Raw genomic sequence first — 13,547 nt, 5'->3', positions numbered from 1 at the left:
GATCAGCTCACCTAATTCTTTGCGTTTACAGGCCGATCGAACGTCTCGAGCGGCAAAGATAGAGAAGAAACCGAAGAGGATATCCTAAACAAGTTCGAAACGGCGACGAGCTGCGACCCCGACCATTTGGACGCCAAAACCGAGGACAGGATTCTCAATGACGAGGAGCACAAAAACGTCAATTCGACGACAAAGACGACGGTTGAGTTAATCGGAAGCGACAAATACGAGAAAACCGGCAACGGCGAATTCAAAAGTGCTTACGAACTCGAAAACCCAGAGTCGGAAAACGCGAAAGCCGAGCGGAACGTCCAAAACGACACGGAAAAAGAGACCGAAATAGCTCGAAACACCGATCAGAGTGCCGAAAATAGTGATCGGGTTTCGGAAACGGAAGCAGACGAAGAAGAGAAAATGATCGAGAATGAAGGGAGAGAAGAGGATGAGAAAATGCGAGTTTGTAAACATAGTGGCCGTATTGATATAGAGAATGACTCGCTTTTACAAGAATTGGAGGCGACCATCGCCGACAACCGGGAGCAAGGCAACGAGGAAGCGAAATTTCCCGAAAAGCCCAAGGAGCCAGACGAGGTTTCCAATCAGAAAGCTCAAGAAAACGAATACGACCTGCTCGACATATCTGTGATCCGAGACTGTGAGGAAGACGACGCGATCGCGACCGCTTTGGAAGATAACACAAACGCTGACAGTGATAAGGAGTCTCATTCCAGCGAAAAGTCTGACGAAGAGCAGGGCGAAAGAACGGAGAACGAGGCAAGTGAGGGAGAGAAAGAAGACCCGGAACTCGCGGAAGAAGAGAGCGAAACCGTGGACCAAGAAGAAGGTGCTTTGGTTAGTGATAGTGAGAGCAAGGAGAACCCGGATGTGGCTAATCCGAAACTTAGTGAGCTGTTGGAAGATGGTGACGAAGAAATGAAAGAACAAGTGTCGGGCGCTGCAAGTGACGAAGCAAAGGTGCCCAGCGGTGAAGTGAGTGAGGTGGAGCAATCTAAAGAAATTATTTTAGACTCTGACGCTGCGAACGGCCAAAACAGCAACGTTGAACGGGGGTCTGTGAAGGAGGCGACGGAGCTTGAACCTGCGAAAGCACTGCAGGAAAATGAGGAAACTGATAAAGGTATGTTACGTTTATGCATTACTAGTTTTAAATCCCACCTTAAAGCGCTTCGCAATAAGCTTGGCAGTATAGGCAGAAGAAGATCAATGCCATGCACCAGCTAGGTTGACCTACGCCCTTTGTCTAGCAGCAAAAAGCGAGATAAATCTTATCAACAATAAAACAAACAGAAAGCTTTCAGCAGCGTTTCAAAAAAGAATGTTTTTCCAGCAATATATATTCAGTGAGCACTTCCCTGGGCTCTATTGTCTCGAAAACTAATAAACGCAGCAATTAATACACTCTCATAATAGAAGACAGATAAACCTGTCAATCAGTATCTACAACACCAGCAACGCACACAAAAGTGGGATTATAATTTCTACCAAACCCTTGAAGAAGGTTGTTTTAGCGGGCGTATTCCGTTTCTTTCATGTTATCAATAATGGTTATGAAATAAGCCTTAACTGGTTGCTTATTGTGCTTAAAACATAATGATAATACTCGTAATAGTAAGTCTGGCCTTAAAGCCATTCACATTTAACCTATATCTATAAACAATCTTTACATACCAAGTAAAAGTAAGCCTAACACTATAAAAATAATATAAAACTATAACAGTAATTAAACAAAGAAGAACCTTATTACAACATGCAAAGTGCAAAAGTAAATGCCTTTTTAAGTAAAAGGTGAAAGTTTTGCATGTTAAAGGAAACTGTGATTTGAGAACATGATCTAAGGACTTGAACAAAATTACAACGTTATATGTAAAGGAACATCGAAATTTTGCGTTTGTGTGTAACGGCATAGTGAGCGTGGCTCGGTGTATTAAATTCAGATCATGAATTGATTTCCTAAATACTAATTGGTCATCCAAATATTTAGGAATGCTGTAATTTATCACATGTTTCAAAGAGCATCGAAAGTTGTGCTTTATTTTTATTTTTAACCAATACAATTTCTTGAATGCTCCGGATATATGATCAAATTTGCGCAAGTTAGAAATAAAGCGACAACAAATATTTTGAATTTTATGTAGCCGATAAGAGGTGACAGTGTCTAAGCAGGGTTGGGATATTGTGTTTTCATGGCATACAACAATACATCTATTTTTATTTAAATATAAAAATCACAGACTCATATAACACTGTTTGGAGACATGCGGGACATGATCCAAAAAGGTCATATTCTCATCAATATATAGACCCAGATTTTAGACTCTACAACTTGAATAGGTTGTCCACATATAGTTTCATCCTGGGCTTGATGTCGATGGGTTTAAGCGTAAATTATGCCTCTCTGCAATTCTGTCTATATTTTCTAAATCCCTATTTATGATGTTCGCTGCATATAGAAATGAAAAATAATAAAGGTCCCAATACTAAGCCTTGCGGCACCCCGGATAAAATATCTCGTAGCTTTATCTAGTTTTATCTAGCAACCGTTTATATATACGTTCTTTCTTCAAATTCAATATACCGACATTTGGTAATCGACAATTTATGATTAATAGTATCGAAGGCCATTGTGAAATCCAGTAGAACCAAAGCTGTCGCCATAGTCTAACCGTGCTTTCTAAAACCACATTGGTGAATTGGAAGCAGCTCATTCACAGCCACATATTCATTTATCCCTTTGTATACCACTTTTTGCAGAATTTTGGACAATTTTGGTAATAAGGCCTCAAGTCTCCAAATACGGACGGATCAGTATTGTTGAATAAGCTGAGAAATATCATCAATTCAAGACAACAATTCACTAAATGACAAATGTATTAATCTATTGCTAGCATACATAGCTTTACCATCTCCAATGTGATAGCACCAGATTTTATTTCTGATACAATTTAAAAGCAAAATTAGATGCATTACTGATTTTGTTACTATTATAAAAAGTTATGGTAGATGCATATTTGTCATCACTATTCTCGAACAAGGAAACGAAAACACGATTAATTTGTTCTGGATTGTCCAAATTTCGTGGTATCTCTATAGTTATCTTATTTTCTAGATGTTCATTTCTTTTATAGCCTTGAAAAATAATGAAGAGCTTTTTTGTCGTAAAAATTCTAGAATTCTAGACTGTTTTTTCATGCCAGGCTTAGGTTTAGAACATTGAAAAGATATTTCACCAAATACAAGATGATGATCCGATTTGTAAAGAATGGGTCGAGGGTGAACGTTTCAGATATTTCAGTTTCCCTAACCTTAATTTTTTGTGCGCATCTGCTTTAATAGTTTCTTAATAGCTCCAATTTCGTATCCCCCTACAATAATAAATTTTACTCACTGCAGGATGACTGGTAGCGATATTTAAGTGTTTACCTGTTAGGGCGAGGTACCCACCATGGCCATAAGAATTAAAAAAAAAACAAATACCGTGTCCAAAATATTTGATTGCATACTCTGGACTAACTTGTAAATCTAAACGAAGACGAATTTTTGTGAGGCTTGCATCAATCAAATGTCTGCTGGTTTCGTTGCTAAGTTAAGTCTACTTACTGATTTTACACATTTTCTGATGGAGATAGAAATTCATATTCTAACGGCTTATTGGTATACACTGGTTACGACTGTAGACATGAAAAACCGTTTAGCAGAACTAACGGCTTATTGGTATACACTGGTTAAAGTGTAGAAACAGAAAACCGTTTAGTAGAATTTTTGTCATTGTCAAAAATGTTGAGTTAGCCATAACCTCGTCTTCAATGAACAGTTAACGGGATCGTGAAATATTTTGAGATAAAACTGCCATATCCCAACGAAAAACTGCCGAATTGACAAACTATCAGCGGCCATATTGGTTGTTAAACACCGCTAGGTCCTACCGGTTGACAGCGACACTTGAAATGATCGAGCAAGCGCATATTGAATGATTCCTCAAAAGAGTTTAGTCGATTCCTTTATATACCAGGATCATCTGAAAAAACAAACCTAACAATGTTACAAGACATTTTTTCTCCTCATTTTTTTCTACATAGTCTCCTTGTAATTCTATACACTTCTCTAACCCGTCCAAATAGTTCCTAAAATTTTTGCCGAAAAATAATTGTTCACGAATGTGATTACCTCCTCATTTGACGAAAAATTTTTTCCTCCGAACTCAGTTTCCACATAAGACAACCAAAAGAAGTCGCTTGGGGCTAAATCTGGTGAGTAAGGCGGACAACCAAGCAGTTCAAACCGTAATTCGTGCAAATGTGGGCGTTTTTCCATAATTGCTCAGGTTGTCAAGTAATGATGCGTAGTATGCTCCGGGAATAGTATTTCCTTTTTGAAGGTAAGATGAATCCATGATTATCGCAAAAAACAGTAGCAATCACTTTTCCAGCCGTTTTTTTTCTCGGAGTCCGGTTCCTCCTTCGCAGTCCACTGTTTTGACTGTATTTTTGATTCGGGCGTATAATGGTGCACCAAAAATCAAATTTGTTGGGCCGAAATTGCACTAACAGAGGGTTGATTTGAACACTTTTGTGCTAACGCGAGTAAACGCGGCACCCAACTCGAGGACAGCTTTCCCATGCCTAAATCTTGATTTAAAATGTGACAAACACATCATTCGGACATTTTTACAACCTCTGCCATCTCTCTCACTTCAATTCGACGTTCGTTTAACACCATTTGATGAACTTTAGCAACATAACCGTCGATAGTTGTAGTTTTTGGACGTCCCGAACGCTCATCATTTCCTAAGCTCTTACAACCACGTCTAAATTCAGTTGTTAAAAATTTCACTTTGGTAAATGGCGGTACAAAGTCCCCATACACAGAGTCCATTTAACTTTAATTTGCGCAGACGTATTGCCTTTCAAAACAGCTCTGTGCTCAATTTTTTCCACTTTTACGAAAACACTAACATCGATTCAATCAAACAACTCAACCACTCGTCCAAAATGGGTGAAACTTTCTTTCGATATTTCTATAAAAGGTACAAGAAAATCTCAAACCAAAACAAAAAAAAGGAAATAACAATAGGGAATTTAGAAAATAACTTAAAGACCTAATAGGAATTTTTTGGCATTTCATTCATAGTGCGTAAGGTGACCAAATAAAAATGTACGCAGCTCTGTACCTCGGAAACTGTTAATAGTCCAACCTTTTATGACGAAGGAAATTATAGTTTTATGTGATTTTATCATGTAATCTTGAAAAAGGACAAATAATAAGAATTAATACTGACTGGTATAACGTATTTCTAAATTTTATGATAATTTCTTGGATGTTACGGACTAGGAAGAACATATTCAGACAATGTTTTCGATATACCATACCAGGTATCATGTCGCTATTTTCCTATGAGAACAAGTCATTAATTTTTTAGGTTATATCAAATACCGCTCTCTAGCGGTACTATTATCATAAGTAACGTGAGCTTTATAGAGCGAGACGAGACGACGTTTATGGCCATTAAAAAATGTCACCTCCCACCACTTTATTTTAATAGAAGATACGTCAAGTAGTGTTTAACAAGATTTACTCGAATAATAAAATAACATTTTTCGAGATACGTTCTTATCATTCTTATTATATCACATAATGATCTGATCATTGACCCAACTATATCGAAACAGAATATTTATAAGTCAAGAATTTCTAAAGTTAAAAAAAAAACTCAAAAAATATGTTGAATAGTACGAGAATATAATGTTGTATAGAAGGAAATCAGGAAACATATGAAAATATGTATGATACACCCTTCGAATAACCTGCTTTTGGTCATATTTTGTATTTTTAAATCGAATGATCACTTGATTTTCTGTTGACGTATTTCCCATTGCTAATGGAACAGTATGTGTATATCTACTTACATTAGTAATTAAAAGTGTGTTTTCGCTTTGATTTTTTAGCTATGACTTATTATTATGTTTTTTTCATTTTTCATTCATATTAATTCAAATTCAAATATTGGCGAAAAATTTTGTTTATTTTGTTTCCCTTTCTTAAATATCGGATACTTCGAATTGTTATGAACAAACATTTTGAATATCGACATCATGCTAAATTATTGTTTATAACCTGTCATGTGTATAAATTTTAAAAAGGCATATACTAAGAAAAACTCAAGAAGTAACCTACAAAAATTAACCTCTCCCGGTATTTTATAAAATTTCGTCAAATGTTGCCGTTTTGAGTCTTTGACCGATTTTAATAATCCATAAGGAATAAACCAACTGTTGATGAAACAATTCTGTTTCAATCAACTGTGATTACTTCTGCAACAAGCCTCCAGCTGGGATCTTTTCAATTTCACCAATTTGAAAATAGATGTTGATAAAATAAAACAATTTTGCCCATGATCAGTCAAAGCGTTTCGCTGGACTCTGGCACCTTCGCAAGTGATTTATTTATTAATTTAATTCAAAATCATTCGAAAATGAGCAACCTTGGAAACAAAAGTGATTTGATTCGATTTTTGTTGCCAACTTTACAGCAACTGATGTATGATACGGACGGGTCATTATGGCAATTCCCTACGGTAGTAACTGACTAAGTTTAAGTTCAGAGAGCAGGATATGGATCCAGCCATTATTCAATTCCATTCAATTTGTGTTCCTTTGATTATTATTATATATTATTGTTACACCTTTACTCCACTAATACAACCGTCGATAAGATCGATCAGATTTACAGTCTATTTCAGAAACGTGTGGAGTAATAAAATCTAATTAGGTATGCAGCGGTGTTACAGAGTGGACCGACGAATAGTTAAGCCACCTTCATTGTGAGGCATTCATTTCGTTTGCCCATTATTATCCAACACCAAAATATTCCTCAGAATAATCCGAATTCGTGTTTTCGTGGGTTTGACAAATATGTCGCGAGTGTCGTGGAACTCAGAGCAAACGATGTAGTAGTAAGATCTACGGAACTGTCAAGCGACGTTCGAGTGCCTAAAAAAGAAATAAAAACATTAAAATCATAATTTATATATTTATACCATTGTTAATAAATGATGAATCAAATAAGCGCCCAATTTTCCTTGAAAAATTATTAAAGGGATTTATTGGATTTTATTAAATTTATACCGTGGTTTTTAAAAACTTTGTAAATCATGTACATTCTTTCCTAAATAAAATATGCATGAATTCAAATTTTGTCAAGAAAAGGCAAAAATGACACGACATTTTTAAGTAATAGATACCTTAGTTCTTTTGGAAACGTTTTTGTGAATACCATAGTTATACATTTTACAAAAGGAAAAGTTAAATAAAAATTAAATTAGTAATAATAAAACAAAATATTATTTTTCCACCTGCGTTCATTTCTTGCTGCTTATCGTCACGTAATACTTTGTAATTGGAAATACATATTCTTACGAAATTAAAAAAAATCAATTAAAATAAAAAATATATATATATCATGATTTAAAAAAGAAAAGCACTGCTTACGAAGGCACGGTTCGTAAAAATTTAAGAGCCAAATTCATCGGCAGATGAGGTGCTTGTCCTTCTGAAGACTAAGGAGAGAGTCATCAGAGAGCGAGAGAAGGGCGGGGGATTGTATGCGGAGCTCTGAGTGTCCCCTGTTATACTATTTGAGTGCATAGGCGCGTGTTTCTCTTGCAGAAAAATCAAAATCATCGGGGCAGAAGAGGTCGTTGTCGTCGACTGATTTGGAAAATGCCAACCTCGCCCCGAAAAAGATCAAATTGGTCGACAACGAAACGGCGGACGTCCAGACAAGTGACAAAGTGAAAACTTTGTCGGCCTTCGCCAAGTTCATGCAGTGCCGGCGCTTCGCTTCGAAGTTATCGAGGTCGGATTTGGAGCAGTTCTGCATTCAAAAAATATGCGAGTGCGTGATGATGAAAAGTAGCGAGGGCGAGCTGCACCAGACGATTAAAAAGCAGGAGAAATGCATCGAAAACCTGAAGAGGGACATGCAACAGCTGCTAAAACAGTCGAAGGACCTAGAGATCGTCAACAAGAAACTGATGAGCGAATTGAGAAACCAGAACACGCTGAAAAAGCCGCTGGTGCCGTTAAAAATTACGCGTTCAGTAGGACTCCAAGTGCGGATGAATCCGGGCAACGATGCGGCGAACCAAAGGAAGAGGCCGCTACCTTCGCCGCAGAAACAAAATCCGACCGTCCAGGCGGTCGGAACGACGGTGGTGAACAGGGCGAGATCGACACCAAACGCTTCGCCAGTCGTTAAGAAGGTTTGTCCCAATCGGGTGCACCCCCAAAATTTTGCAAGAATTTTTTCCCAAAAGGATTTTGCTACCTAATTTTACACCAGGTTTCTAAAATCCACTTAGTGATGTGGCAAATATCGCACACACTATTTTTTGTGTATAGGTACTCGTAGGAATGTGTTTGCGAAAGTTTAACTGCCAAAAATTGAACTTTCAGTTTTGTATTTGACATTTCCATGACTGAACGGTTTGAAGAACAACCGTTTCGATGCAAAGTTTTCATTTCGTTAACGGGCTCAACCAAATAGAATTTATCTACTTTTTGATGACATTATCTTAAGAGCTTAGCAGTGGCTGGGAGGTTACTATAGGTAGTTCGGGCTCTGCAGTGTTTTCTACCACATCAACTTCCCACAGTCTTTATTCCCTTTTGTGTGTGGTTTTATGCCAATTCTATGGGGTTTATTCACACTGACATGGCAGAAGGTGAAGTACCGCCATACACTGGCGAGCAAAAAATTTGTGGCCAATCAAGAAATTACCAATTACGAATCTAGTAGGTGGTAAATTTTTTATGCTACTCTATTTGGTTAACTGAATTTAACATTTAATCAAAAAATCTTGTGCTGGTTTTCTTGATTTTGTCGGAAAACACAAAATGTCTATTACAAACAAAGCTCATTTAATTTTTATTTATTGCTAAAGAAACGAGTAAAAATGAACAATATTGAGAAAACTTGAAAATGAATAACATGTATTGCCTCCTCTTGCGTTTATGACTGCTTGTAATCGACGAGGCATGCTTTGAACTGTTCTATTTCTGCATTAGCAAGTCTCTCAACTCTTGGGCAATTCTTCGAGCTGATGTATGTCATCGAATACGTCGTTCCATTTCACCACACGGACGTTCGATGGGATTCATGTCTGAGTTGAGTGTTGGGCAATCAAACCTTCTAATTCCCACCTCATACAGATATTGACTGACAATTCTGGCGGTGTGGGGTCTAGCATTATCGTGCACAAAAAAGCCATCTTCGCCCATAGTGATCATCCAGAATTTCCCTAATGTAAACCATGTGCCAAATAGACAACCGACTAACATTCTGGAAACCCATAGGAGATATGAAAAAAGTTTCTTTGACTGAAGATTTAAAATATTATAGTTTTGTTGATACAGGGTGTCCCAAAAGTGTCCCCGACATCAACTTTGTTATTTTAAAGGAAACACCCTATATATTTCGACATTTTTGAAATTTTTGGTTAAAATAAAGGTCGCTTTCTTAAGAAATTCCTACTCAAATTTTGCATAGTTTAGGCAGAAATTGAGGTTGTGTGTTTTTTTTATATTTTGTGTTGTGACGATTGATCGAGGTATTGTAACGAAAATATAACCACAGACTAAGGAGATGATGCACTACTCAATCACTTTGACAGATTATACAGGGTGTCCCAAATAGGTGGTGCCGTTTTTGCGAATTGAATTAACAAAATCTCAAGATTGGAACACACTATATTTTTATTCAGATATCAATTTAAGGACAAAAAGTAAAGTAAGTTTGTAATTTATCTTATATTTAAATTTTACTTACTTTTTGAGATATTCGAGGTTTAAGATAACGCCCGTATAAATTCTTGTTAAATGTAATGCCAATATTAGGTATTTTTTAAATAGCAAAGACATGATACTACTTCTTACACATTAATACGTGCAAATTTTGAAAAAAAAATCGACTCTATACTACACACTTTAACAGATTTAATAAAACTTCAGAATTCATATTTAAAGAAACATTTAATGGTTAATTATCTAGCTTCATTGAAAATGTCTAATAACAAAAATAAATAATTAAAGTTTATAGGCTAACTAAACAAGGTAACAAATTTGAATAAATAAATCTATATAAAAAAAAACAGAAACGAATTACTTAAATAACCTCAATTTCTACCCAAGCTATGCAAAATTTGAATAGGAATTTCTTAAGAAAGTGAACTTTATTTTAACCAAGGATTCCAAAAATGTCGAAATATAGAGCGTGTTCCATTTAAAATAACAAAGTTGATGTCGGGGGGATACTTTTGGGACACTCTGTATCAACAAAATTATAGTGTTTTAAATCTTCAAGAGAGTCCAAGAAACTTTTGCACGAAATTTTTTTTCCTATCTCCCATGGATTTCCAGATCGTATAGTGGGTCGTTTTATTTGGCACACGGTGTACCTGTGAGCTGTCTGAGAGAAATTCTGTGGAAGTTTTTCATCAATACAACTTGGGGCATGTTTTCTCCGGACCTACTCCATAGTTTCCGACGTCCACCTGACCCAGTGACGCAAAATCATCGAAAATAAGTATCTTGCTCCATTCATAATCATGCCAGTCAAGTGATTTCGGGCAAAAACTAATCTTGCTATTCGATGCCGTCGGTGCCCTGTACGCATCCTTCGACAAAATAATCCATTAGCACTAAGCCTTCTTCTAACATTCATTCATTGAAATTCTTGAAATTGATTTCGAAACCAAACACAGCAGTAGGTGGGGCCTATTCCGCAAACCTGCGGAAACCAAAAATCGATCATCTCTTTGGTTGGTGATCCTTCTTCAACCGGATCCTGATCTTTCAGTGATCAAGCCATTCTCCTCGTATACTCCTACCAACAATTGTTTCAGTTTCCCGTTTTTCTCGATCATCTAACGTACGAATTTTTAATTTGACCCAACTTACGTTATTTCATAAAAAGTCGAAACTACGCTAATAGATAACAAATGCAAGTCGAAAAGCAAATAATTCACTGCCTACTAGACCAACGATTTTTTTTTGCTAATTATTTGAAATTTCTTGAGTAATCTAAATTTTTGGCTCGACAGGATATGTGGTTTCAAACAAATTTTACAATTTCACATGTTTAGCATATTTTTCTGAAATTGCTTCTTATTTGCCTTAATCCAATGAATGATGACATTTTTCCAGTGTTTTTTTCTTTTTTTTTTTGAGTACCTCTGAACACATTCAGAATAGCAATTGTATCTAAGTTGTGTAAGGTGGTCAAAGCGTCCGCAATTGGTTTATGCAAACCACTAGTCTGTTGTTCCTCATCATTTCCCAACAGTTTGGCAACTGTCAGGACAGTTTGAGGATAATGATCCAACAAATTATTGGCACATGCACGCATAAATATTTTCATTACAAAAGTAAAAAAGAAAAGCACAGTGTCGATTGGAAAATTCGTTTAGAAGAAAGAACTGAATATATATGGAGGTGTTGAGTTTTAATAATATCTTTCCTACTTTTTAAAAACAAAAATAAAATGAATAGAACCAAACAGTTAAAAAGTGGCTATTAGCGAGCAGCCTTTTCTCTCCCCTTTCTTCATTGAATATGGTTTTTCTCAAGTAATTTTCTAGTTTTATTTCCGTTCTATATTGCTAGTTTTTTGTTTCCCTTTTTGTGAGACGTAAATATCAAGGGATGTATATTTGTGTTTTCTACTATGGAAGTTTTTGTGAACGTAGGGAGCATATACTTTGTGAATAAATCAATCAGTTCAGCAATGGAAACTACATAAATTTATAGAAATGTAGATGGACACAAAAGTAAATACCGGGTGAATATTTAACATGTGCCCTCTCAACTTTTTTATTTAACGTTTGGAGAAAAAAACGTCAAATGCAAAAGTTGTTCAAAAAACAGTAAGCTGTTTGCAAGATATATTTCATTATACGCTTAATAAAATCCCACATTTCTTGTATATGTCCTATACCCAATTCCGGCAAAATTTTTAAAAATATATTTGCTTTTAACATAAAAGCGACTTTCAAAAATAAAATAATATTCTGGAATTTACAATTTATATATTAGGCGGCTGTGAAGTAGGTCGTCAACAAAAAACAAAATCTTCGTTTATAACTGACAGTGACAGTTACAGATTTAGCAAAACTATGCTCCTTTTATAATATGTATATAAAATGCCTTATTCGCAAAGAGAAAAACAATGAATTTTATAAACGTTTATTAAACCATATAAGGGGGCTAAATTGGCTCAACGGGAACTACGCGTAATTAACCCCTGAATGTACGTTTCAAACAACCAAAAATATCGTCGAATCTATAAAAAAAATTTCAACAAACATCCAGCCCAATCAGAGAGAAGAGAACATTTCGTATAATATTGTATCTTAATACCTAATTATATTGTAATACCTGTATTCTATAACTAAATTCAATAGTTTTCGAAATATTTGTTAACGCAACATTAAAAATATTCTAAAACTTATAATTCAGCTAGGTATAATATAGCATCTGATGCATGTTCCCTTTATTTGGAATTTGAACTTCTGTTCCAATCGGATTTTTTAGATGCTCTCTGTTTTCGATGCTATTTGCGTTTGCACAGCCTTTTAGAATTCCACATAAAAATTCATCCATCGGGGCGTCAGATCAGGACTGTTGGGTGGCCATTTTAGAGTTCCATTTTTTCCAATCCATTGATTAAACCTTTCATTTAAATAGTCTGTAACAAATACTACACAATGAAAATTTTGTGGTAGGCCAAGAGTGGTTTGACTCTCCCTTACAATGTACTCGTATTTTTTAAATCCTTAAATCACTATCTTCGTCTATTTCTAATGCTCTCTTCTTTCTTTACTATTCTTATTATTAAAATTGATTGTTTTGCAAAATCTGGATTTGGGAATAGAACATATTCCATTAAAAATATATAACTTTTGTCTGTAAGTGATTTCTGCAACGCCCTGTATAAATTAAAATATATCTTACAAATAGCTTACTGTTTTTTAACAACTTTTTTTCCCAAGCGTTAAAAGTTAAAGGGCGGGTATATAGGTACAAATAAACGTGATGAGATTTGTAGTCAAACTTTTATTAAAGTTGTATAAGTTGGTAAAAGGTCCATTATAAGGGTTTCAAAATTGTAATAAAGAAGCTCGTGATTTGATGTGGAAACAAACCTGATGAAATGCAATGAAACAATTTACTTAAGTCCTATGGAAATTTAAGAAATCAAAAGAAAAGGAATCAGGTCTCTAGCAGAATTTCGTATTAAATTAGATTTCTTTCGTCACATTAGTTTTCTTTAACCATAATGCCACGTATCCGTATTTAATCCGAATAAGTATTAACAAGTAGTCTGTAGCTTATTGAAAAAAAAAACAGGGGAAATGAATTTACAACTATCCAATTATCGCAATATTGTGCCTGAATTTTTTGTTTCACCCTGTAGATCAATAGAGCGACAAGGTGTTCTTATTGCGTTTTCCGTCCTGACCAATTAGATTTTTT

The 13,547-nt window shown here is 35.5% G+C and overlaps 1 protein-coding gene across 4 annotated transcripts in view; it reads left to right on the top strand.

Moving 5' to 3' along the window:
- The window catches only part of LOC132697939 (activating transcription factor 7-interacting protein 1), a 41,315-nt gene that overhangs the window by 19,510 nt on the left and 8,258 nt on the right, over nt 1–13,547 (top strand). For all 4 annotated transcript variants that reach the window (XM_060663718.1, XM_060663717.1, XM_060663719.1 and 1 more), the window contains exons 3-4: nt 32–1,138; nt 7,683–8,278. In XM_060663718.1, the coding sequence (XP_060519701.1) occupies nt 32–1,138; nt 7,683–8,278 (1,703 nt within the window). The remainder of the gene's footprint in view (nt 1–31; nt 1,139–7,682; nt 8,279–13,547) is intronic.

The sequence above is a fragment of the Cylas formicarius genome, unplaced genomic scaffold (genome assembly GCF_029955315.1).
Source record: "Cylas formicarius isolate icCylForm1 unplaced genomic scaffold, icCylForm1.1 PGA_scaffold_2__14_contigs__length_35257938, whole genome shotgun sequence".
NCBI classification, from domain to species: domain Eukaryota; kingdom Metazoa; phylum Arthropoda; class Insecta; order Coleoptera; family Brentidae; genus Cylas; species Cylas formicarius.
Note: the sequence above shows the minus strand (reverse complement) of the source record. Positions and strands in the feature narration are given on the sequence as shown.